We start from the raw sequence: 27730 nt of genomic DNA on the forward strand, positions 1-27730 counted from the left end.
TTTACGTTCGTTTGTGTGAGTGTTTAAACTCTAGAGGACAGTTGACATATGAACCCACATCTCGAATATCAGGCAAACTGGAAGAGGTTTTGATTTAATTACAAGAGGGCGGAATGGCTCTCGATATAGATTTGTGTCAGGCTCCTCCCTTCCCCTCCCCCGCCTCCCCTTGAGAGAGGCTGATCCTCAGGCTATTTTTAATTCAAACTAATAAGCTCTTGGAATAATTCGCAAAGACATTGAATGATAACTGAAAAAGTTTCATAACCAAAATCGAGGACTCCGTGTAAATTGTTTCCATAGATTCCTATCAAAGTATCAACCCTGTAGTATGTTTGGTTTTATGTGAACTGATTTCTTATTCAGTCATGAAAATTACGATTTCCATGATTGTAATTGGCTCAAAACGCTCCTATTTTCCACTATTTTACTTGCCAAGTTGCTATCGGACTGCTTTTTATTGGACAGGTCAATAAGATAATCACATCCAATGCTGTAGTTTAAATCAACATTGAAAAATATACGCCTCCTTTGTCAATCTTTTAATGCAAATTTTCCCTTTCTTTCATATCTTAGCTATTCTCCTTTTCCCGGAAATTGTAATATTTATGATTAATTGGTAATAAGACTCGTGTCGTCTGATTCGTTCTGCTATTATACTCGTGTACTTTGTAATGATATACTTTGTATACTACTATACAAATCTAGTTAATATTTTCTGTGAATTCCAGGCTTTTGATGCATCCTGCAAGTAAACCATTGATAACATACGTCTATGAAGGACACAATAAAGATATAGATAAAGTTTATTAAAATCAGCTCCAGTATTTTGAACTTCCTGCCAAATGGGTAAATAATTATATCGAAATAATACAAGTATTGTCAGTATTGGCAATGATGGACTCAATATTATATAGATAATTTATTAAAATCAGCTTTAATTCAATGAACATCCAGTATAGTTACTTTATATTTACAAGGTAATAATAGAAGAATTGTCCGTCCGAAGATAATAGTTGTAATCAGTAAAGCAATGCTGTACCAAGCTCTTTCCATTTATAGATATGTATCCCAGACTCCAACACAGTACTGAAGCTCTTCTAACAACTCCCGGATATAAGACGCTTTAGGTCTGTTTTCTGCCGTTTCTCTAAAGCACAGGTTTATGATTTCATGCAACTGCAGAGAAACCAATTTTAAGTTAGAAGAAAAAAACCTAGTTCTTTCAGCTTGAAGAAACAAAAACTGTAATGGCTATGTGGCTTTGAATCGCGCAATGTTTTAATATCCAATTCCAAACCCTTGTCGGGGCATGCTGTAGATGCTCTGCTGGATTAAAGAAACGTAGGGCCGAGAACAACATTGCATTCTGTAGTCTGCTATTTGCAATGCGATACATTGCAATGCGATGTATTGTGTATGACAGTGTAACACAATATAGTTTGGTGTAATGCAGAACAGCATATCAGTATACAATGAATTATTGGAATGCAATGAAACGTGTTCTGCATTGTAATGGAATGCAGCGAAGTGCAATCGATAATGGGATGCTATTATATCGCAAAATTAAAAGGCAAAACGACAAAAATTTGGCCAAGGTTGATTCACTGACAAATAGGAGGCAGACTTAAGGTTTTTTTAAAAAATGTACAATTACCCTTCGTGATACTTTTCTGATAGGGAGAACATGTCATCGAGCACCAAAATACATCGTTTGGTATCCGAAACAAAATAATTTGACGAATTTAACTAAAATCCGCCAACATCGTCAAATATTCACTTGGATTGACGAAATCTCGTCAAATCTGCCATTTCAGTTACTGCGTGCATTGGTCATAAGTAAAGGAGAGAGAAGAGGATCGTCGGCTCATTTACTGATCAGCGGTTCGTTATCGAGCTGTCAAATGATAACCTTACCTGGACGTATTCACTGGACCCATGACAGTGTCCTAATAAGGTAGCTATCAACTGTCCGAACTGCTCAATATCGTTGCCGTGATCACTGTGCTCATCAGCTCCCGAGCTTGTAAATGAAGCTGGTTCATTCTCCTTAGACACTCGAGATAGTCCACCCAAGACTGCTCTCACAGGAGGAAGCTGAAAATAAATCATAATATACATTCGTTGATTATGGTTGAAGGTTGGATGAAAAAATATTTGGCTCGAGATCTATACTTCGTGACCGCGAGCCAAATATTTCCCAGTATCCAACACAATTTTGTTGATCACAAAAAAGCAGAAACTTTATTTACCCTTAGGCAGTGACCAATGAAAATGTTGCTTGTTGTGACGTTGTTATGAACCATCCCAAGTTCCTGTAGTCGTTCTATAGCGCCGATGACGTCACAGGCGATAGCACAAACCGCATCAAAGTTGATGACAGTTCCTTTATCGCAAAGAAAATTTTGCAATGTCGAACTCGACACAAAATCGTAGCAAATAAGTCTGAAGCAAAAGGAAAGAAATTAGTAGAAAATAAAAGCTCAGTTTTCTTTTAAAATTTCCTTTTCAGATGAAAACTTTGTATACATACAAACTATTCGACTGTAACTCGCGGATCTTCACTTTGCCGTGCTCGATGCTATGGTCACGGGCTGCAGAGAAAGATCGGGGACTTGCTTTAATGCAAACAATGAGCACTGAAGAAATATTTATGAAAGAGAGCAAAATAACTGACTAAAATTCCTAAACGAGCTGATCGAAAGAACCCTCCATGGCTGGAAAACAGCTTTATTTGAATAGTCAGGGAAACTCTGTAAAAAAACAAGCTCTAATATCAGGAATTATCTTGGATACTTTTTTTACATCCATTTTGAATCGTTTAATTTCATTTTTATCCTCCCTTAAGGAAACCTGGGTGAAAGGAGCTAATGCTTTCTCTGCATAAAATAATGGCAGCTACCATATATCATCATATCGCTCACTTCGTGCGTGCACTATGATTGGTCAATTTAGCGGGCGGTATTTTCCTGTATCGTCTGTTAAATTCCAAATTTTATTTAATTGAAAATTTCTCCATCATTTGTACCCAGAAATATGATTATCTTTCTGACCTCGTTTTCTCGGTCCAAACTGTTAAGGAACCGCGGTCACGTAACTTGCAGTACGGACCTCGGGCTCGGTTGATGAGAAGTTTTCATTTATTGAATACGTTTTAAAATGAAGCGTAACAGGCTTAACAGGAAATTGGCCGGTAATTGCGTCCGATTTCTTGAAAAATTTAATTTTTCCAGAAATTTTCTGCTGTTGAACAATTAAAAATTCTAACAGAATATGCTTCCGTTTAGAGGACAAAGTATAAAGCATCGTCCATTTACTCGCCTTTAGAATGCCAACGGTAATTGAGAAGGACAGGAAACTCTTCTCTCTCACTACATAAGCGTTTTGCCACATCAACTTCTCGAATCCAGTCTTGTTCGTGTTCTTTTGCGAAGTATTTCAGTAACACCATGCTTAAAATGTCTCCTTCCTCTGACCATGCTACAGCGTAACCCTGTGACGGCAAAGATTCGTTAGGACGACTTAATCTTATGCGACCGTGAGTTTTGCCAGTCCTCCTTGATTCATTCCGAAAAAAAAAAAAAAAACCTTACTTTCCTTGCTCACCATAAAGTGTTAAAGTCAAGTCTAGTCTCTGTCAGTTCGCTGGTACTTATTTATTCTCCTGCTAGAGAGAGGAATTGGAAACGATAGTCCGGTGTCTTTCCCGAGCACACGTCACAGAGACCCGGTCAGTCTCGAGTCTAGACCTCTCTACCTGGAGTCTAGTGCTCTTACTAGCTGAGTGACAGGGAATAATTTGGATATATCAACAAAGTTGAAATGGTAAATTGGCCGCCGTAATGATTATAAAAGCTGACGTTTCGAGCGTTAGCCCTTCGTCTTTCGCTCCGACGAAGGGCTAACGCTCGAAACGTCAGCTTTGTAGTCATTACGGTGGCCAATTTACCATTTCAACTTTGTTGATATATCCAAATTATTTCGTTACTCCCACCGACGCAGCCCCAAACAGTTTCTTTCGAAAGTATCAGCCTTTATTCATGAGTGACAGGAAGACTGGTTGACAGATCACCTTAAAGACCCTTGTACAGCTCAATTAATCCACCCCAAACAAAATCGAAGTTTAGAGCAAGAAATTACTTGTCTTGTCGTGGGTGTGTGAAAAGAAAAATTCTGATTGCCAACGATGAATCGAGCCACAGACCTTCGCGGTTTTGGCGTTCCGACGCAGAAACTGATATGTGACACGCGTATCACATACTGCTTCGATCAGCGATATCGAAAGTCTCTAGTCATGTGGGTCAAGAGCGTAAGAATGTTCTTTTGATAAAACGTTTTCACACACTTACAGTGCTAGCTTTTCCAGCGGTGTCGTCTTGCAGAATATCCACTTCTTCAATCAGCTTCAGTTTAACGTGCGTCGTATGTTTACCATGGTCTCGTTCATGTTTTTCTACCACTCGTGATGGCAGTGGACTGGAATATGCAATGACATTGGAAACCAGAGTCGCATCATCAGATGTTTTCAACCAATCGACTGTCTGCTTTCGACCTTAAATGAAAAAGAAAATCTTTATCAAATACAAGGACCCAGGAGAAGGGTGGGGAGGGGGGGGGGGAGGGGGTCCAGACACACCATTTGTCATAGGTGTACTTGTTTTTCCTACCTGTCTGACACCAAATTTTTGAAAAGATCACCCATTTCCACTCAAATGGTTGTTTTTTCTCTTTTATTTGTAACCGACAGAGAGATAAGTAATGACGATTCGGCGTGGCTCATCCCCACCATTTAGGTGCCTGGAAAAGCCTAAGGTTACCTTAAATGTGTATTTCTTTTACTGATGATTGTCATTACTCACTTGGCATACGGTAGTTTAATGTCTTCATGACCATACCAGTGACATTTTTTCCTTTTTTCGTTAAGCTACGTTTTGTTCGCTGGGTGGAAAACGTGTACAGAATTGGATTCAGAGAAGAGTTTAGCGGAAGAACAAATACTGCAATCCACACGTAAGCGATTTTGTTTGGATCCTCAAAATTTCCAGTTAGAGATAAAACATTGATTATAATGATTGGCACCCAGCAGCAGAAGTCTGTCATCACAATGAAAACAAGTCTTTTAGCCATGGCAGATTCGTTTTTGAAATTCGTCGATCGCGCTGCACGTGCAGCACGCTTTACCGTCCAAAACATCGAAATATACGCTACGAGGATAAAAGTGAATGAAATGAAGTTCAGGCCAACAAAGATTGTCACGGAGTATTCCCAGCCAGCCGGTGTGCCCTCCGAAAGCTGAAGAGGAAGGCAAACGGCAGAGCGACTGTAGAAACCGAAATCCCCACTTTCATCGTAAAAGTAGTTTATTCCGGTGATAGGAATCAAAGATATGACCACGCCAAATATCCAAACACCCATGCAGGAAAGGACGGCCGCTTTGTAAGTAAGGCGCTTGAACTTGAATGGGAAGACGATACAAATTAGTCGGTCTGTGGTTATAATGGTGAGAATCAGGACAGACACTTCACTTGAGAGCATCGAAAGAGCTCCAACAATTTGACAACCCATACCCGATCTCCATTTGATGTCATGTTTGAAGTATTCCCCTTGCCATCTCAAGTCCATAATAGCGATTGTTAATAGATACACGCCCATTAACAGATCAGCTACGGCCAGATTAGTCAGCAAACAGGACTGAATCCTGTTTTCCTCTTTATCAGTGGTGCGCCATATAATGACAAGGAGGTTGCCAAGGAAGGCGAGGATTCCAAGAATCCAGATACAGACCTGAACCGGCTTGTTTTTCATGAGGTCGTCGCAGCTGGAAAATTCATCGACTGGAGAATTGCAGTCAACTCCTGCGATTGTTTTCTTAGCGTAGCAGCACAAGATGAAGCGGTCGAGTTTCCTAAACGAAAATAGTTCATGGTAAGTACGATTAACAATGCTGCCTAACACTTCCCCTGGAGCAATTCTGATTAAGTGTGGAAAGCAATTCGAGATAACACTGGATTTGTCTTACATTGTTTAAGAAAGTTTGCACCTCATTCTCAACCACTCAAATTCAAATTTTTGGTAATTGACACCGGTTTCCGTGTGTTTATCTTATTTCCCAAGGCTTCTTTCGGTATTTCCTTTAGATCTGGTTGGCTAATATCGGCCAACACTAGCCAATATTGAAAAGCCAATATTGGAAAGCACGCAGTGAAGTAAAACAAGCTAGTGCGCTAGGCAGCGTTGAACACACTTGGAGTAAAGGATACTCACAAATACTTCATGTTTTTCAGTTCACTGAAAGCATCGGAAGGTACATCGGATAGTTTGTTATCGTTGAGATATCTGTAGTAATAGAGTGAAAGGAATAAATGTAAAGATGAACAGTTTTATCATATCAAAGATTGGATTTGAGACAGTTTCAGAGCTAACCACCAAACTTTTTTGTTAAAGAGTATAGCAATTGATAAACGGTCAACTTACAAGTATTTTAGTGACTTGAGTCCTTTAAAAGTTCCCTTTGAGACTGTTGTCAGCTTGTTACCACTAAGGTCTCTAAGGAAAAGCGCGATAAGGATAATAGTAAAGTTGAAAATTAATTTCCTAGCATTGATAAGGATCCAAATGGTTCTCGCTTGGGTTCTCTATTGCAACTGGCTGAGCTATTTAGAAAAACGTAGTATACTGAGCACAGATTGAATCTGTGAAGATTCAAGTTGGGATGAGAATTGCGTCAGGGTTGATTTGCAAATTCTTCCACGAGTATCCATGCAAAATAATGTATTTCAGAGGCAGGAATGTACATTACTATCCGCTAAAGGATGTTAGCTTGATCTAACGTCAAACTCTGTCAATTAGCCTACATGGAAATATAGGGAAACTAGAAAGGGGAACTTCATACTGACTGACAATGGCCGAGAGCAGTTAATCCCGCTACAGATTTTCCTAAAGCAGTGCCCGTTTTAGGAAAGCCCGGAAACTTGAAGGGTGCAAAGCAATTTTTTTAAAATTTGAATCTATGGCATAGCGGTCCAGATCTTGGAAAAGGAGAAAAAACAGTGAAATTTGTTTCTTTTTCTGACATTTTCCCTGTTTGAATTTCAGAATTGTTGACACTCAATAACGGGAGAACGGATCTCTCATTATCGAGCGTAAACATAGCAAGAAAAAACAATAGCCTTTCGGAAAAATTATTTACTAGGAATGTGAAAAAAGGCTCCTTACAGCAGGCAATTATTCCTACTTTCAACATTACTCGTTTCTTTCTTCACTGAAAACTACCACTTGGATGGAAACACTTACAGTACTTTCAGCTGTGAAAGATCTTCAAACAGGCCGTCTGGTAGTGTTATCAGTTCGTTATCCTGGAGGTATCTAATTGAAAATAAGCAATTCCAAAAGTAACGATTAAATTCGACAGAAGAAACGCTTTTTTTTAATCAGTGACCAGGCTCGAAAAAGAAAAAATCCCTAGATAGTTTTTAATCTTATAATCTATATTTCATTGAACAGGAAAACTCGAAGCAGGTCACAACAGAGAGCTGATTGTTCATAGCAAGTTGTATCCCTGTGAAGCTGGGCTGGCCTCACGCAATACTTAAGTGATCACATTGAATCGGTACAAAAGAGGCACTAAAAATTATCTTTCAGTCTTTGAGTTATGAGAACGTGCTTAAGAAATCAGGCTTAATTTTTCTGCGCCAGAGGAGGGAGGATGCGTGCATAACATTCCTCAAGCGAAGTTACTCTTCTTCCGAACTACTACGAAAGTTAGTGCCTCGTTTTGGATTCACAAGACCATAATATGCCCTCAGGACAGGAGAAACTGTGTCTGTACCTGCCTCTCCAAGATCTAATAGATTCGGAAATTTTTTCACCATCAAATACCAGAACCACGTTTAAAATACCGAATTACGATTCGTCTTAATACTCATAGTATTTAATATTTACATAGTATTCAATATTTACATTTAATTGATTTCTATAATAGTTATATTTAGGTGTAACATAGAAGTATTTGTAATTAATGACCCGTCTTGTAATTCAGTGTATGCTGCAAAATGGTTGAATAAACGACCGTAGTTATTACTATTATTATTACTAGTAGCCAAAAACCAAACAATCCCAATAAATGAAGGAAAAATAAACTTACAAATGGGTCATATTACTCTTGTTTTCAAAAACGCCATATTCCAGCCGCTCAATCTGGTTTGAACGCAGGCCCCTGTAAATGAATAAAAAGGTTTGATCAAGGCTGTCTCTTGTTGCAGTTAAAAAGCTTCATCAACCTCGTTCCCAGGGCACTTTTCTTTTCGAAGAGGGGACGCCCTGGGAACGAGGTTGAAGCTTCATGTCAAAAAATAAGAACTGTAGATTTCATATAGAATATGATACTTACAAAACCTCTACAGTTGATAGTCCATCCAACATTCCTCTCATTGGTCTTTGTAGAAGGTTTTTCCCCAAATCACTGAAAAAAATCACATCGATGTCCACTAAATTTAAGTTGTCGAAAGGACTGCGAGATTGCCGCACTTTAAGTTCTGTGACTGGTTGGGAAAATTTGTGCCATCCTCTCGGCAAATAAGATACATAGATAAAATCGCATGCAATCCTTGGTCGTTCGCATTTTCTCGAGCTCAATAAAAGATTTTATGACAATATCTACATTGATTTCTTACTGGCTCCCATTACCTTAACTAGTCAAAGTGATTAAAGTCGATCTACATTCAGAAAAGTGCCCCGAACGCCGGATTTATAAGTCACGTAAATACTCACAGAACACGTAGATTAGGAATTCCACGAAAAACACCTTCGGGAAGAGATCTTAAAAAATTGGAGTTCAATCGCCTGGAAAAAAAGGTACATTTTTAAATTCAGTTTAAGTACAATCTGATACTAGTCTTGGAGCCACCTCCTAACCAAAGCATATAGCAGCCCTTATGGCCTCATTCGGTTACGAAATTGCGCAAAGAGGTAAAGGTAGTAAGGGCGTAAATAAGATTGCAGTTTCGAAACTCAACCTTTTTCGTTATTTTACGGACGAAAGTTTCCCTGTTGTCAGTGTTTTTTATTAATTTTTTTTAAGATGTAAAGAAAAGAATTGAAACGATTAGCAGTGTAGTGGTTTTAAGAGCCTCGTCGGATACCTTTCCACAATTTCTATGAATGCTTTTCCAAATTATCACATCGAATCAGAATTAAAACAACAAATAAAGGGGGAAACAAAAAATGACCTAGGGATGAAGCATTTTCAACTGGGGAATACCGGCTTCATCTCGAAGACTCGACTTTTTCATTTAAGACATTCAAATAAATAACGTCTTGCCAAGCTCTGGTCAAATAAAGAGGCAAACAAAAAGTGACCTAGGGATGGAGTATTTCCAACTGGGGACTACGCTTCATCTCGAAGACTCGAATTTTCTATATTTAAGACATTCATCTTTACAAGGCGTGACTAATTTTATACTTACATTGTTTTAACGGATGAGACATTTTGAAAGCAGTTTTCACTGAGACGAAGCAAAATATTGAAGCTCATGTCGCTAGAAAAGCCAAAAAGAAATAATCAGTTGGTTTCATTCTCCAGTCGGTTCATTAAACCTTTTGCTAGCACAGATCTAAACGGAAAGTTTTAACATTTGATCACCGTATGAGGAATATGCTCACATATATTCCAGCTTTTCGAGATCTGAAAAGGCCTTTTGCTGTAACTGGGATATCCGATTTTTCTTGAAAAACCTTGAAAGAAATATGACACTTGCAGCAAATATGAATGAAAAATGTAATCATGTGGGAAAAATAACAGAAAAGTTCACTAAGAAAAGCGACAAAAAAATAAAAATAAAAATGATGATATCACCACATTAAGATTAGAAATGCAAGAGAACTTTTCCGAGTTTTTCTTGCTTACACAGCTCCTGTATTGAGAGGAAGATCTCTTGGAACACCGAGCAAGTCTATTCCAGTTACTTGAATCTTCTTGTCCTTGCCTTCACCGAAATCTTCGCATTTGCAGCTCGATGGACAACCTAAAATAAAACGATAATACTATTATCAATTAAAATTGAAAAGGCAACAAACAATTAACTTAAAATAGGATAAGAAGCAGGTCTCATGCACGGGAGGGAAAGATTGTTTACCTTGCTGACGTGAGCAGGAAAGTCCGTCATTGTCGTTGGCTAGAAAAGAAAGAAAAATCGATAATAATTTCTAAACGGTTTTGGAAGGAAATTAAAGGACTCCCAGAAACAAGCCAAGAGTTATACTGTTAATGTTCGCGGGAAAGTATTGCAAACCGACAAACTCTTTCTTTTTTAACAGCAGTTTTTACAAAGTCACATTGCACCAATTAAACGGGTCTCTTTTTGGATCACATTGTGTATGGTATGCATAAGATCTGCACGACCATTCAGAAAAAATTAATCGATCACATTTTGCGCCTTGGTGATTTTTTAAGGGCCCTCTTAATAATGAACCTATTTCCAAAAAGTCCCCCTATTCTAAATATCTTAGGAATAACTGAGACTCCCTCCCCCCCACCCCCCCGTGGTTTTTAGAGCGTTAACGGTGTTCATTGACTTTTATATCAATTCATGCCATCCTAAGAAAACAACTTAACTAAAACAGCATACGAAGAAAAGTAAAAGATCTGAAAACCTGGAACGCTATATAACTAAGCAAGGTAGCGGACTGCAACCAAGATAACAACGAAAACATTACAATGAGAATATTACTATGTTCACGTACCTGGAACAGAGCGATACAAGGCCTTGAATCTGGCTACAGGCAAATTTCCTTGACAGTTCAGAAGAACTGTGAAATGATTAGAGGAGGATAAGAGATCTGGGGGGAACGAATAGCCGCAGAATTTTCCTAAAGATGGTCGAGTTCTTTCGCTACCATCAAAAACCTCCACAAAACATTTATCACACGTAGGGTGATCCCTGAGTCGGAATTCTTGGAACTTTAAGCGTATTATATGACGTGGTGGAACGGTTATGAGCCATCTGCAAAAGATGTCATCAAGAGAATGTCCCGGATATGAAGGAGAAAAGAAATATCCCGTTTTGTTGGTTAATCTTTCGTTACAGGCTGAAAGAAGATAATAGAAATATAAGTTGATGAGAATGAATAGAGTTTTTATATTCCTTAAAAAAAGTTAAAAAATGTAACTATTGCGACCAATCAGACTATTCTTGAAAGTACCCCTCATATTTAAGAAACAATTGGGCATATTTTTGTTTAAACGTACGAAGCGAAGAATAGCACCAACGTTAAATTCAACCCATCTGTGATGCTTGGGTTGGGAATCGAACCCAGAAAACCATGGAGGGAGGTAAGCAGATGAACACTCTGCTACGCTTTTACTTTCTCTCTCTTTGCTCTTTGCGTTGCCTTGTTAATCTATTTTCTGGCCGAACACAGTCTCTTTAGGTTTTTTTTTTCTCTAAAAATTCGGCAAGGCAAGGATGGAAAGTGGCACTTTGTCCATTTTCATCCTTTCCCAAAAGTTCTCCCCACAATGTGACTGACGTTTAGTACACTTAATGAATGAATCTACTAAAAATTTTACCTTGTTTAGCTGACGAGGGTTTGTGTTGGCAAAGGTTCTCCTCCTCAATGTAAAGTCCCGTCAATGCTATCAAGTCTTCCCTTGTCTCTGTTTTACCTTCTATTAGCACCTGTTTATTGTATCAGACAAAAGCAAAAAAAGGAAGAAAAATATATAATAAAAGAAAATCATGTTTATGGTCGGTCACAGTGACTCGTCATCCGCGAAAAACTCCAAAAAGTGGACATGGAAATGGAAAAAAGTCCATGAACAAAGAACTTTACGCCACGCTACGGAAATTTTTTTCGGAGAGAAATGTCGTTCTGCTAGAAAGGTTTATTCAAAGCAAAATACAATGGAAAGCTGTTGGTGATGGGCAACTGGTTCAGTGTTTCTCATAATTTTCTGTGCTTAAAACCTGGGAACACTTTATCCTTTCCGAGCAGAACATGCTCCTAACATAATATCCCGAGACGTATACCTGAAACTCAGATAGAGAATTCAAAGGCACTTGTCCGTAAAGCCAGTTCTTGCCGGTATTGCTTCCTGAAATCCAGATTGGAATTCCACGGTAGGTGTTTGTCTTCTGGTAAATTGTAAGTGTCTTCTTTCCAGGTCCCCGCAGCATGTAACGAAACTTTAGGCACTCACTATGCCACTCATGTGATCTATTGTATAGCGGGCTCATGAGAACAGCCAACTGGGTAAAGCGGGTGACGTTGGTATCCACTACAAGTCGTCCACCTGGATCCGAAATAAAATTGAAAGCATTTTATTTACCGAATATCATCGATAACTCTATCGAGAAGTTATCAAGGAACAAGGAACATTTAACAACGTTTTGAGCGAACCAACACAACAAAAAAATTAAGAAAAAAGTTCATTAAATTACGACATTGATGCGGCGGTTCCTGGTTCAGAGTGGAGCATGGTTCCAGATTTCTTCCCTTCACTAATTTCTCTCAATCAGCTGTAGAGTTAACGGCCTTCCCGACATGGATTAATAACCAAATTTTTTTGGATGATGAAGCCACTCAGATAAATTTGCGTAATGTGTACATGTTTGTTTAAGGAGAAGGAGGACATTCTTAATGGATGAACATGTATCCCACTTTAGACGAACATATTCACGCGCGATAAATGTTTTGTAGAGATTTTTTACTGTAGCCAAAGGACTGGAACCTCGTTGGGCAAATTCTGCGGCTATTCGTTTTTAAGGAAGACCATCCAATATGAACTAAGCGTAAGCTCTCTACGTCAGGCGTGTGGTGTAACCGGGAAAACGGGAAAACGAGAGTTGGATTTGCAAGGTGATAAAGTACAATTTTTTTCACTCTTTTCTCCTTGTGGTTTCGCTGCTCAGTTTCAAAACTTCCTTAAACTAGCCAAAAGGGTCTTTTCATATTCAAACTGTAGAGCAATAAATGAAGGACCGATTGCAATCAAATTCTCGTGACTATGAACTTGCCTCCTCTATCGCTGCAGGTTCGAAACCACTTCACTTCTACTTCTTTCTTCAACCCTTTTCTGACTGTTTTCCAGGCCTTCGCGTCACCATCTTCGCTGTCACATCCAAATGACATGCGCAGTATCTCCTCGACTGGCATTGGGTGACCCCACAGATTGAAACCACTCAATACACCCAAAGCAATTGACGCATTTTCGCTGGAATTTCTGAAACCAATGGTCATGGTTCCTTCCCCTGTGCGCAAAAGGTTAAGAGACAAAAGCAATTTTAACAACAACAAACATATGAAACATATGAGTGAACTGCGGTTATGAGACGTATATAAGAACGATCCTTCGCAGTAAAAAAAAAGCAATTTTGTCACTACACTTAAATTTTCTGATCGCAGAAGTTACTTCTACATCGGCGTTCTCGTTTAAAGTCGACCATCTATCACGATAAGTTAAAGATGGTCTTAGGAAGTAGCGGTGGAAAAATACAAAGCAAAATCAACCAGACGCATAAAAGATAACACTTTTGCTGAAGCCATAGAGCAAAATGTAAATAGTTTCCCTACAAAGAGTACCTTCGTTCGGCGTAAAATGGAATTCAAATGAACTATATCTTCTCTCGCCGTCTTTGAACACCTGCATGAGCCTCTTACGATTATTCCACAATACACACACGTGGTGCCACATGTCATCTGCTACGCCCATCGGTATTTTGCTATGAATAAAATATAATGATAATCAGGCATTCAATTTCATCTATTCATCCAATCCATCCATTCATCCATATGGTGGCATGTGGCCACTCACTAAGTTACAGTAGTAAGTGTATTCCAGGAGGTATTATCATTGGAAATTGTTACTTCTCCTTTACACCCTCTTACACAAACTGGTTCTCGAAAAATTAGGAATCTTAAGCAGTCTCAGTGATGGTGTCAACGAAAAGAGAAGCTAAGATATGAATTGGGTTGATTTTTAGCAAATAGCAGCGCTGACTGCATTAAAGAATAGAATACAAACTTGATTTATTTGCTTTCGGTGTTCCACTTTTCTGACTCGTGAAAAATTGGCGGTATCACGTTGTTGTTCTGTAGAGAATGGCCACGAAATGCTAATAGTTTTTAATACTGCCCGCAGAGCTATACTTCGGCTCGTCAAACTTTTAGTTTGGTCCTGTCTCGTCCTTGTTGACCTTGCTTATGCGTATGCAGTTTGCTTAAATTCCCTTTTATGCGCCTACTAAGGCAACGATGAATGAATTCAATATTTTGTCTCCTACCTCCTCCTGTTATTCATCTGTATTACAAAGATGTCGTTGCTGACGTAGCATCCTAGTTGCAGCGACCCGCCTCGTTCCTTGGCGACTTTATATTCGATGAAAAAACCATCATGAGAGGTCTTTAACCAAAAGCAGAGCGTAAAACCCTTGTGGAGAGATAAAATTTCTGAGAACGACACATAGCCAAGATCAATATCAGGAAGATGAATCTCGTAGTTTCCTGGATCGAAAATTCCTGTAATGTTAACACAAAAATTTTCTATCAATTATATTGCAAACCATATACAGCTGAAACTTTGATAGAGGATGCAATGACGAGGCAGATCCATTTTTAGCCTCCATTTGATAAATTTTCATTTCAGAGGGGAAGCAGTGAGGATTACGAGTAAACATTTTCCTGACTGTCCTAAGAAGCTTGCGCGCTGAAACAAAATTAGAGTCTGACCTCCCTTTGCGACTGCCTCTCGTTATAAACACCTCTCTTTAGAGATTACTTTTTCAAAATATCAAAAGTTTCCAAGTCAGATCACAATAAATGGAAACTCTCGTAAGCGACCACCTCTCTTAATCGGCCTCTTTTAGAGATGCTCAACCTCGGGTAGGAGATCAACTGTTTCAACATATGTCGTTCAAGTAGAGTCCCCGGAAGTGCTTCCCGAAATGGCTTTACCACGTGAATTTTTGCTTGTGTTCCGTTCCTGGAGAAATTTGGACAGCACCACTGGAATAACAAACGAACCAAGTTTTTTTCACGAGAATTGTCCCAAACGCGCTGTAGATACAAAATAATCACCATAGATCCTAAGTTATTTGCTTTTTCTGCATGAACACGCCGCTAAGAGTTATTCCTATAGCTTTCCATAAGCGTTGGCCAGAAAGGGTCCGGTCACCATATGAAAATTACTCGAGATAAGGAACCTAGACTTGACATTTCGGATGGTCACTTACGAGATGTTCAGCTGTAGTTATATTCGCCGAGTACAACAGAATTCAGAAATATATAAACTAATAAGATCATATGCTTCCAATTGACTATATCGCTGTAAATCTTACGGTCAAACTCACCGATAATAAGGAAATCAAGTGACAGAGCAGTTTAGGCCCTTGGGTTTCATATTTGGGGATTGGGTTCGTCTTTCGAAATCCCCGTGTTAAACGACTTGGCAGCGCATTACAATTGTAGTTGAGAATTTTTTAGAAAAGATAGTTTTTAACTTCCAGTTTAGATATAGAAGAAAGTCATGGAAGTGTAAGAGTAATGTAATTTTTTAAGTCATACATTAAAAATTTTACCCACCAAAATCAGCGGAGTGAACATAGTCGCTAACACCGCCCTGTTCGTGATTGGCAGTATTACCACTGTCGTTCTGATGGTTATAGTCAAACTCTTTGTTCTTGAGACTCTTCCAGCCATGGATACTTTTCCATCCGCACCAGTCTTGCGATATGTCACATTGGCTGTCATCTAATTGAATCGATAATGGACCAACTAAACTATGACTGATAAAAGCCTTCCACATAAGCCTGCTTTCCTATCAGGTTATTTTCAATGGCTCTCCTTAGAAAAATGCGCGTGTTTTTTAAAGGGAACCTCCCCTGTTTTAACAAATAACTCTGGTAATGTTCCAAATGTACTTCTGAATAGATCAAGCATAAAGAGGTTGCCTTACCAAGCGGTCTGACTTTTTTTTATCGTTTTCCAAAGAAGGGTATCACAGCACTTTGAATTTCCCGCGGCCGCCATCTAAAATAGTGCGCAATGCACTCAAGGTGTAGTCTTTCACTCATGTTGATGCTAAATTGCTGTCGTTTAAAGAAAATTTTAGAGAATGTGTCACTGTTCTTCCCCATTGGTAAGAGCCGGAACATTCTTCATGCGAAGAGAGACAGGAAAGCGAGGTAGAAGATAAAGAATATAGAGAAGCGCCAGATTAAAAATTCTGAAAATGACGACCGCCGATCGAACACTTCATGGTGCCTGTGGCTCCAAGTGATGATGAAGATCTGCGACATATTCAATAAAATTTTTCTACAAGAGACAGCAATAAAGTATCATCAGGAGTACCAAGAAACCATTACACGTCATCAGCTTAAAGCTCACTGCACGCTATTCAAGATGGCAGCCGCGGAAAATGCGAAATGGCTGTAGACCCTTTGGAAAATGATAAAAAAAATCAAACCACCTGGTAAGCCAATTTTTTTATACCAGATCTACTGAGAAATACATTTGAAACATTTTGGGAGTTACTTGTTAAAAGAGAGAAGGTTCCCTCAAGGTTTTGCTGGAGAATAGAAAGAGGCTACACGGCAGTGCCACTGCCAAAGCCACTGCCACCGTCATTGCTACTGTTACTGCTACTGCCATTGCTGCTGCTACTACTAGTGCCACTCCCAGTCCACAACCACTGTCAATGCTACTACTACTGCTACTACCACTGCTACTGTTACTGCTACTGCTACTACTATTGCTATTACTTCTTCTGGTACCACTATCACCAAATTATTTTGTTGTCAACGCATAAAGACTCATATACAGGCAAGGGAATCAGGGTATAAAGAAGAAGAGAGCGTTTTTCTGATGCGCTATATTTCCAAAAACAAAGAAAAACGATTATTATAGGCGCTGGAAGGTGTAATATCAGACAGTGTGGATTCGTGAAACAGATACATTACCTTTACAGCCATACAGCTCCACTCTCATGGAGATGTGATCTTTCCAAGCTATTGGTCGAAAGCGGATGAAACGTGCTATTATAGGTGGTTTAACTTCATGAAAAACAACAGTGTCCATATTTGTATTTCCATCAAATTCCTTCATGAAAAGATAGTAGTAGAAATGATCAAAGGAAATTCTGTCTATCTCACTTCAAAATCATATTACCCTCCTGAACTTATGTAAATGAAAACGGAGTCGAACCAAATGAACAGGATCAAACCTAACCGAAACGAGACGAACAGAACAAAACTGAACATAGCAAAATTCAACTGAACTGAACCGAATCCAACAACACCCAACGAAACCGAGCCAAGCTGACCAGCCTCGCCCCGCTCCCCCCTGAACTGTTCTGAACCGAACTTAATCAAATCAAACTCGGCCAAAAAAGATAGGCTGAACCGAGTCGACCTGCTCTACCCTGTCCCTCCCAATCTCGCACCGCCCCGACTCGATTTTATGCGACGCAGCCTGACCCGATACGACGCGACTCCAATCGACTCAGCCCGAGCTGAGCCGACCCCACCAAACATAATCAAACCAAAGAATACTAACCTCAGCCAAATGTTTATTTATTTATTTATTTTTTTATTTTGGATGAGAAAAACAACAGTAATATGATTTTGATGTGTGAAGTCCAACTCACCTTGTCTTCAATATCTTTTGGTTCCTTGTAATACTGGAAGCTTATTCCATCCCCGCTATACTGCAGCTTGTACTTCGTTACCCACTCAGGATATGCATTCCGTCCTTGCGTTGCTACAGCCGTGACCTTCATGTACCGAATTCCCAGAGCCACTTGAAGCCATTGGTTATCGTCGTTTACGCTGGCTGACCAAGATCCCTGTTTAACGCCTGATTGTTTAAAATGTAACCTGCCCTGAGAAGGGGCGTGGTGAGCATCCCATTGTGATGAGGCAGTGATTTGTTTTTTGGAGATAGTTCCATTCTCCATGCCAAGAGGCTTTTGACAATCTAATGGTTGTTAGGGATTAAAAAGTAATGTAGCTATTGGTAAAATAGATAGAACAGGATAGGATAAACCGTAGCCTATACTTTCCGCGTCCTTAGCTGTTTTACCTACGGTTAGAGGCGAGTATGGGGGTGAAAAAAAGAAAATCGTTTCAGTTTCTCTATTTTAATGTAGCTCTGGGCGTGCCAAATGTTCCCAAAACATTTTGCCCTTCCTCCTTTCGCCATCTAACTCTAAAATCTAAATATTCATTCCCCTTAATGAATGACGCTCATTTCTTGAAAATTTAACTCTTATTAGGGGATTGACGGCTTTAATATGTTTCTTCAATTGGAAGAATAGGATCATTGGCTTTTAGTACAATTACATTCATTTTATTCATAATTTTGCACAGCATATCCACGAGTTTACCATAGCGTCACTTTGATTAGTTAGTCGTAGGAGTGTGAGGTTAATGGGCACAGCAAGTGCCTGCAACGTAAAAAAGAACTTGACAGTACACGAAGTGCAGTTTTCTATGAATACGTAACCTCTAGCGTAACCCTTACCTTTAACAGCACTCCAAGGAATCAGTTTGCAGGGTTCTTTGGTGAAAGAAACATTAGCAATGGCCAGAAATGGTCCATGAGTGAATTTGCAGACACCAACAGAATGAATCTATGGTAGGTTATAAAAAGGCAATCATGATAAGCTCAGGCATGTACAACCACGAGAAGATAGGTGTTATGGGAAAAAGGAATGTTTAAGTCTAACCCACTCTAGTTCTAGGAACACCGTCTAAGAACACCGTCATAGAAGACACCACGACATCATTAAATCGTAACCACGTTAAGAGTTTTTCTCCTTCGCAGCCTTTGTGTGGTCTAGACTTGTAACGCGCTCTCTCACGTTACACCTGTTGTTAGAAGGGTAAACAACGCGTTTCTTCACGAGCTTCACGTTGCATGGCGAGACTTAACAAAACGCTGCGAAGGAGAGTATCAACTACCTGAATTTGAGTTGAATTGACTGGTATTGGAAGCTGTGCGTAACGCCACATATTGGTCGCCTCTTCTGCATGGAAATGATGTTGAGTTTTGTTCGTGTTTGTGTTGTTTAATAACACAGTTAACGAAACCTTGTGCCAGAAACGAAGGCACTTCCATTCATAAGCAATGCTGTTGATGATGGGAGACGAGAGAAAACATGGCAGTTCTGATGCTCCAACTGGTAGAGAGGCGTATCCTACTGACAAAAAATACGCGTCGTGTTAAGGAGTGATCTGCTCTGGATACCATATGATTTTGTCGCCGACATTAAAAAGTATACGTGAAATCATAGTGAGGACTGCATTTTAAGATTCCAAAGGATATCCCAACTTAGGAAAAATCGTTTTCAAATATGCCAAAAAGTGCGTTCCTGGACGGTGCCATTTTGAAACTTGCTGAAGGTTATTACATCGTTTTTAAGACATATTTTAAAATTTCTGTATTTTCTACGGCAATTATGGGAAAAGGGAAAGCAAACGACCGTTATCGGTCATAAAGCATCACTATGTTTCTGTCAACTGACGATCAAACAGCTTACCTCGCTTTCCCATTCCCGCCAAATGTGTATTCAGAACCCCTCCATCATGAACGTACCAATCGCACCCACTCTCTTCAAAATAGCAGTCTGGACTCGCTGGAGACGAAGCATAAAAAGCAATAGGTTATAGATGCAATTTGTGCTTCTTAATATTCCTATTACTGACGATGCCGGACGGGAAAATAGCGAGAAATCGTGGTAATTCGTGTTAACTTTTCTTGAAGACTTTATTTCTGTTTAGATCGCTTTCAATCACCTTAAAATTAAATATACCTACTTTGTTTGAAGATTTTTTCACATGCTCCGTCCACCACCGTAAAATCATCCACTGCAATATCCCCTTTACTTCCAGTACCAACTGCTCCTTCCAGTACAAACTGAAAATAGCAATCCTGATATCAACAAAAATTGACCTTTACAAAGCTTAAATGCGTATTTTTCATTACTTTGCGAAATACTTCAGATTTTAACCTTGTACTTTTGGAAAATATGCGATTAAGTAAATGAAAATGCAATGCACTCTTTTAAACGCCCTTATAAAACAAAATATTTTAAAAAGGAGTTGAAATTGAAAAAATCTACAATGAAAGAGCGAGACTTTCGTCCGGCAGCAGCTCCTGCAGGAGAATGCACTGTGGATTACGCATTTTTAGATGATTTTAACGTCCTCTTATATGACTGAATCGTGTTAATATATTATATAGTTTCAAGCCTCTTCGCTGCATAATTATCGGAAAATTGAATACTTACTTTAAACCAAAGGGTGCTATTCAAAGCCGTCTGACCATATCGCCAACGGTTTCCTTGATCTCCCGAAACCATCCAAACAAGGGTTTCTGATTGGTTAGTTTTGAGGTAAATACTCAGATTACCAATGTCCGACCCATGCATGTGATACCAGAACTTAACGCAGACTGTCTCATTAGGTTTCATCCAGTCGCTAAGCAATCTCGCCTCGTCTCCAAAGTTTCTTCGAGAAGCTTCAATATAGATATAAAAACCTGCAAAAAAAGATATTGCGCGCCTATTTTTTTTTGCCCTTTTCGTGATCCGAATTCTGACCCTTGTGAGCGAAATGGCTGGGTTTTAGAGCGCTCTCCGATTAGATGTCGTAAAAGCAATCTCAAAGGGATTTTAACAGCCAATTAAAGCGAAGGAAAATACCCTTAAGTTCTAATGAGAACTCGAGGTGAGACAAGCATGCTGCCTTAAGCGCAGGTAACCAAATCGTGTGTGGTTTTAGTCATGCATCTGATTGGTTAATAGAATGTCACGAGTTTTCCTGATCGATCCCAGTACGATATCAGCAAAAGCATTGTAGTCCCAGATTACTTTAAAACTGCTTTGTTCAGTCATAACCGTTATCAATTTTTTCGATAGAATTGAATTCATTTGGAGCCTTTATTTCTGCTTAGCCCATTGTTGGTTCTTTCCTCACTGAAGTGATTTCTGCGCAAAGGCTGCCTTACCATCCTTGCTGAACGAAGTGTGATCGTAACTCGGCCCAGTTCTTTCTGTTTGCGTCTGACCAGTGCCCACGGTCCATTGGAAAGTGGCATTCTTGTCAGGCTTTAGTCCACAGTGGCCCGTTTGAAAGTTACAGTTACCTGAAAGGACCAATAGAAACTTATTTACTTAAAAACAGGAAAGAAAACAAACAGGCGAAAAAACACAATCATAGAAAAATTATCATAGCTAAAGAAATGCCATGTGATTCAAAAGAATGGACAAAATGAAATAAACAAGTTCTTAAGATAATTTGATTCTGGCGAATAAATTGAATTTACCATTGAGAAACAAATAAATTTACTGATTTCCACTTTAGAGAACACTTTGTGCATGTTTGGACCATCTGCTTCGCTCAAAAAGCAGTAGTTTTTAGTTATTCCTCTACGAGTTAGTAAGAAAAAGAGTCGTCTGATTAGAATAGCTGATTAGGTCTGCAATTAATCACAAGAAAGTTAGTATAGAAGAAACACTGAAGTCATTCTACCTCTGAAAGATCTGCATCTCTTTTGTCCAGTGGAATTTTTGGAGGTACACGCCAAATCGTTAAGATTACACCGGGTAGAACCTGGAAACCAGAAAGATGAAATGCCACGTGAAAACCAAAGCTACGTAAAAGTCTGACTCGCAAACTTTTGTTGATTACACAGTTAAGAGGATCACCACTAGTGACTGGCTCTCTTCATAAGGAAATCTAACTGAAATTACATATAAATCTCCTCTGATAAGGGAAACCCCTGGGGAATCTATATACAGGAAATCCTGTAAAACATGCGGAGGACCACCCGACTACGATTTTTCATTCTATCCAAAACAAGCAAACAACAAGCAGACCATCACTTTTTTCAGCAGACACGGTTACCCAGCTGCTACCCTTCTTTTTACGCTTGATTCACACTCTGATCTTGCTTAACACTCTGATCTTGCTTACCGCATATAGATGGTGTGTTAGTTCCATCATTGCAGAAGGGTGTTTGACTACAAGTGTCTGACCAGGGAATGCACGATCCATCAAGGCACTGATGGCTGGAGGGACATGGATTTCCTGCCAAGAAAAATTATCATCGGTGCATTTTAGTAACTACCAGACGACGATAATCTAGAAAATTGCTATTTCGTTGGAGACCAACTGTTTAATTGGCCCGCTTGAGCGTAATAGTCTGGGCAACTGCTGTTTCACGAATTGGAGATAAGTCTAGGGTCCTTAACAGTCGGCATTTTATAGACCATAAAGATATCATCTGCTTCAAGATCATTTGACTAAATACACCTAACAGTTAACTCACGACAGCTGCTTTCATCATCTCCGCTAGAACAGTCCTCGTAACCGTCACACACTGCCGTTGCTAGGAGACATCCTCCTCCTTTACAGGCGAACATACTGGAAGGACACTCACAATTCTCTTCATCTGAATGATCTTTGCAGGCAAAGTCGCCATCACACAGCAAATTCTTCTTGACACATTCGCCGTTCTTACAGGTAAACCGATCTTCGCTACATTTAAAACCTAACGCAACCAGAAAATTTAAGAATCACTTATGGAACAAGTTCGATTTGATGGGAAAGCCGGCGGAATGTTTGCTGAGAGAAACTGAACATAGGTACAGAAGTTAGTATAAAGTTTCAACATACATCAACCATTTTAGTGGTTAACATTCAGCTGGATGTCTTTTCGTAAGGTCTAAGATTGTGTAGCTGCGGTCATTAGCTTGAAACAATAGCTATTCATTCAAAAAAGATGCACTCAGACTAATCAAATTTTTAATTAGCTGTTATTTCTTTCAAACGTCTTGACATTTAATGCCATCTACTTCATTGGCTTGTATAACCACAGGTAACAAAGGTAAATAACAGAATGTACTAGACGAATTCACAATGAAAACAACGTTATTAATTTAGTTGTAAGCTATCTTTTACTTTTAATGAAAACAGGATCACCTGGTTGAGCAAAGTAGGGTCGTAGTAAACAATTCTCAGTAGTTATAATGACGTCATCAAATGCAACGTTAATTTCGTCTTCAAGAACGCCTTCTCCTTTAAAAATGATCTAAAAGAATAAACCCCAGAAAAAAATTCAAGCTTCGATTGAATGATGAGACGTGAGTTCATTTCGTCCCCATTTCTCAGTTCTAACCTGAGTTCCTCCGGCTCCCGGCCAAGCAACCTGAGCTGCTGACCATTTTTCACCGTGGTTTCCGGTCAAATTCCATATTAACACCAGATTCTCTTCACTTGTGTCCCGTAGGTAAACCTTGAGAGTCGGCTTCGACTTAGCGGGCATGAGGTAATTGAAACGCAGACATAAGCCCACAGATTTATGGAACGGTTGCCATGGCAATAAAGGACTGTCCAATTGTGCTTTGTAACGCCCATCAACAAAGGCAAAGCTACCTGTATTGTAAAAAGGAATCTTATACAGTTGCAGTAACGCATCGCGTTTTCAGGGAGCTAAAACTGGAGGGACCCGAGAAAGTGTGCCTGGGAAGTTTAAATGTTCATTGTCTCGCCGGGAGAGTGTTAAAGAAACAAAACTGATTTTTAAGACAGCTGAAATAGCACAGCAGCCAGAGCCTAACACTCATACTCATGGGGCACGAAAGACTGGCAAATGAAGCATCTAGCCCTGGAAAAGACCTATCCCTTCAATATTCTTCAGATTTGTGCATTTTTGCCAAATTAACACCCCTGTCAAACGAAGTGATTATGATCAGTACCTATGTATAGCTCTGAAATTTCGCTCTCTGCTTTCAACTAACCTGGATAGTTAACCACAGGTTTAGCACCTGTTAATTTCCACTTTTTCGGCATGTCATCAGGGTGTGTCCATCCGCAGTATTCTGATTGAAAATAGCACTCTTTTAACACCACGGCTAGTAAGTAGATAAATGAAATTATCAAAATTAGTTTATTTGAAATCAGAAGACAGGTTAAAAATTACACGAGAAAGGACTTCACCTTGAAGATGGAGATGACCTAACACCCTCTGATGGACAGTACTCTCCAGATTGCTTGGAAACGAAGAGGAAATCTGTATTGATATGGAGAAATGTTAAGTGAATAGTGCGCTGTATAAAATGGCCTGTACAAGGAGCCTTCCTCTGGTAGCACACAGTCAGCATATCTATTCGTATAGATACACTGACTGTGTGAGGTCAAGGATGAGCCATCTTGATCTCACACTTAAAGCCTATATACTCACCTTCACTGTAAAATTTCCCGGCTGTTTGATTGCGTCGAAAACAGCCGTGAAGGATGTGTTTACACAAGACAGGCTCACTGCTGGGTTAATTGTTATGTTTTGTCCTAGCGTTGTGATATTCAGTTGTAGCAGGCAGTCTGGGCAATACAAACCATCACAACAGAACTGGAAAAATCCTATTTAAAATGAAAGTAGTGATGCTTTATATGCTAGGTTTAACGTCTATTAGAGTACCAGATTATTTGGTACTCTAATAGACGTTTTCATCAACCACCAGGATTCACTTTTTTACAATTAAGCCTTTTTTTGGGTATTTCTTAAGATATTTCTTAAGATATTTCTTCCGAGCAACGGAAACATCGACACAAACATAAAATATTCTTTCCCTACAATGGTAATACTAATAATAACAAAAGTTATGGATCTTAATGATGATTATTGTAATACTGACTAGCTAATGTTGATATCGACGATAATACCGGCACAGTTTTTAAAACTGAAAAAGAAAATCTGAAAGATTAATTGAGAGATATGTGATTTTTAATAGTAACGCTTAATTATTCCGGGTAACTTAGAAGTATATGAATCACCATTATTAACATGGAAGACCTGAGTAACTCACCTGAAATGCGCAATGCCGTACCAACGAAACCAAACATGGATGATTCATGATTTTCAAGTGTCACTTCTAGTTTACGTGTCCCTATCAGAATTGAACGGAGAAGCAGCTTTTAATAATCACCACGGTGTAGTTCTGAATGATTCTTGCTTGCGGCCATGACAGCTGCTATATCCAACAACATAACCGTCCGTCATACCTGGTTTAGTCCAAAATAGTCTTTTTCTCGGAATAGGCCGTTCATATTCACCATTTGGTCTACGCATGCCCAGAGATACGTGGTCTGGGCCTACTATTTCACTCATAAAGACCTCCATTTGGTAAATGCGGCATTTGTCCAAAAATATTGGTTGTGATGTTTGCTGGGCTTTATACCTTAAAAAAACAAGACAGCGCATATGATCTAAGAAGAAGAACGCCCAGAAACCTTGAGGTGTATACCCAAAAGCCTGCGGCGGTTTTCTCTGTATATGAAACGAACACGAGTAAGGCTACTTCCCCCTGTCCTTGGATAATTACTTTCTATTTGGAAAGGTTTGGTGTGTGAATTTTCAAAAAAAGTGTTGTAATAAATACCACAGCATAAGATCGCACATAAGTTCTGACTTAGATCCGGAATTTGGGGTGCCTAAGAATCGGTCGAAAATTTTTTTCCCGAATATCTTTGAAGGTACTACGATGCACATTTAAGTTTCAAGCGACCCTAATCGTATCAATTATTATTTTGCGTGTCTCACTTGTCCCATTGTTGATGGTCAGTCCATCTTTCAACAGTGATGATTGGTTGCTTCGACACAGTCTTTTCTGACTTCTTATCAACAGTTTCAATTCCTTCCTCAGTAACATCGTGCATCCATAGTTCACATAAATCATCACATGCCACGTAAAATGTGTAATTACCACTCTCAGGAGCCTGTAGAAGGATAAATGCAGTTTCTAAATTGACAAAGGAAGGACGAAGAACAACCTGAGGCTACACGAGATAGCATTTTCGGTTATTTATTTTCAAAGAAGCTATTTTGCTGCCTCTCTCTTTTTCCACCCATTCACGCGATTTTGTACCGGTTCCAGTGCACGAATGGAAGTTCTGAAAAAGCAAATGTACTATTTCGACTACTGTATTCGTTCAGATAATGAAACCCTTCCTCAGATTTTTCTGTTTTACGATTTTGGTCGATGGTGTTTTCAAGAAAGCTTAAGCGGGGTGAGGCAGTCATTAACTACATAGAAAAATCTGTTGCTGACTCTAGAGACGATTTTGTTGAGTTAGTTGATGACCTGTATTCAAAGTTATAGTGAAAAAAAATACCTGTAAGTAACCAGTCAAACGCTGAATGTACTTTTCTGCCACATTTACCGGTGCATCGAAATCTCGAAGAATTATTTGGCTTTGTGGCGTATATTGGAAAGCAGGATTTTCGCGCATAGTTGATGTTTTTGTAGTGTCGTAGTTAACGTTATACCATGCATCCCGCCAAACTCCGTAGACCATAGTTACGTGCACATTTTACTTTAACTTTTTTTTTAATTAACTGCAACTGGTGAAACTTACCAACTGTGCGAATCACAACCTGGCAAAGAACTAGCGTGACATTACTACCAATCAACTTAAATGTCACGTAACGTCCACGCGCTGGTGGAGAACAGCGTACTTTGTAACACCACGACTTTCCATAGGACACAAACTTGGTACAAGATGGATGTAAACTGGTTTCATCAGTGGATACGTCGATGCTAAGAATTCCATTATCTCGTCGACAGCAGTCCAGGTTTTCGGTGATCTCAACAGATTCAACGGAGAGGGGCTTTTCAAGGGTCACCTGCCACTAAGGTTTAGACTCCTATTCAAAATGAGGGCCAGAGAAAACCAATGAAATGACTCTAAACAGAGAAGCAAACACGAACTAAAGCGACGAGAACTGGATAAATAATGAGGGGAACGAAAAACCAGTGAAGTGTTCAAACAAACAAACAAACAGCACAGAGAGCCAGCACAAGGACGGACAGACGATTGTCTGAGTCCCCATCAATCAAAGGTTTATATAATTTCACTTGCTTTGATGAACGAATTAGCGATGTTTATAATGTAAGTGCTATCTCTTGTATCACATTATCTCTTACCTTTTTTGACCTAAAACATGTGGAAAAGGATCTGTCAATAGCCAGAAAAGGGCCATTTGGTATCAGAACACTCGAGCTTCGGAGTAAATTTTGACGCAATAAGGAATTTTCTGAGAGAGAAAAAAATGGTGGATCAAAGAATCAATGGAGAAGTTACTGCTTTCCTTCGGTGATACCAGTAAATCATAAGAAAAATACTTTTTGAAGAGTGAGAAGTTTTTTGAAAGTATTTAGTTGTATCATAAATCTGTTTAAATGAGTTTTGTTGTATTTTACGATAGAATTTTTTTTTGAAAAGTCAACATGAAAACTACCTAATTCGCTATTGTATGCCAAATAATCTCACACGACGTATAGACTATGGGACATACCAGCACATTTGGAGCACAAAGCATTCTTATACGTTTTGCAATCTTCATTCGTGATTCTTGACGAAATTGCTGAGAGAACTGCACAACTCTGGTCTCCATGGTTACGGGACGGATATCCACACATCCAAAGGAAGGCGTTCAATGGGTTTCCATCGATCCAAACCCAGTCGTCTCGCGCCAAGAAATCAATATGCAAGTTGTTCGGCTTTGGCTTCATTCCTTCCAACTTGTTAGATAAGGCAGATCTTAAGCCTTCCCGCGATACCTTGGCTAGTGCACCACCTTTTCGACTGCATTCTATTTGAGCGTAATTCCATGGAAGTGCGTTATGGGTGTGAATAGAGAAACAACCGCCATGGAAATGGAAGAAATTTGGACCACA

The 27730-nt window shown here is 39.3% G+C and overlaps 2 protein-coding genes and 1 pseudogene across 3 annotated transcripts; all 3 read right to left on the bottom strand.

Moving 5' to 3' along the window:
• Positions 1-544: 544 nt before the first annotated feature.
• On the bottom strand, positions 545-21600 carry LOC148732128 (uncharacterized). The gene is made up of 33 exons (XM_088756253.1): positions 21525-21600; positions 21001-21138; positions 20282-20532; positions 19809-19908; positions 19532-19627; positions 18954-19192; positions 18514-18622; positions 17639-17967; positions 16953-17091; positions 15577-15744; positions 14280-14514; positions 13579-13718; positions 13014-13247; positions 12027-12289; positions 11567-11675; positions 10741-11085; positions 10134-10172; positions 9905-10022; positions 9661-9732; positions 9465-9536; positions 8770-8841; positions 8390-8461; positions 8144-8215; positions 7294-7365; positions 6475-6546; positions 6265-6336; positions 4860-5905; positions 4350-4552; positions 3322-3493; positions 2534-2594; positions 2253-2445; positions 1918-2097; positions 545-1179 (listed from the first exon to the last, which is right to left on the bottom strand). Exons 3-33 carry the CDS (start codon positions 20462-20464, stop codon positions 1057-1059), a joined length of 5400 nt encoding a protein of 1799 aa, XP_088612379.1. The 5' UTR covers positions 20465-20532; positions 21001-21138; positions 21525-21600; the 3' UTR covers positions 545-1056.
• Positions 20966-25709, bottom strand: LOC148732129 (uncharacterized). The gene is made up of 11 exons (XM_088756592.1): positions 25594-25709; positions 25056-25231; positions 24860-24940; positions 24238-24413; positions 23994-24066; positions 23795-23908; positions 23173-23429; positions 22977-23085; positions 22324-22545; positions 21969-22082; positions 20966-21138 (listed from the first exon to the last, which is right to left on the bottom strand). Exons 1-11 carry the CDS (start codon positions 25707-25709, stop codon positions 20966-20968), a joined length of 1611 nt encoding a protein of 536 aa, XP_088612718.1.
• On the bottom strand, positions 25685-27730 carry LOC148732130 (uncharacterized; annotated as a pseudogene). Its single transcript, XR_015999811.1, has 4 exons — positions 27349-27730; positions 26978-27087; positions 26409-26697; positions 25685-25769 (listed from the first exon to the last, which is right to left on the bottom strand). The product of XR_015999811.1 is annotated as an uncharacterized LOC148732130 (transcript).

The sequence above is a fragment of the Stylophora pistillata genome, chromosome 4 (assembly GCF_964205215.1).
Source record: "Stylophora pistillata chromosome 4, jaStyPist1.2, whole genome shotgun sequence".
Lineage (NCBI taxonomy): Eukaryota > Metazoa > Cnidaria > Anthozoa > Scleractinia > Pocilloporidae > Stylophora > Stylophora pistillata.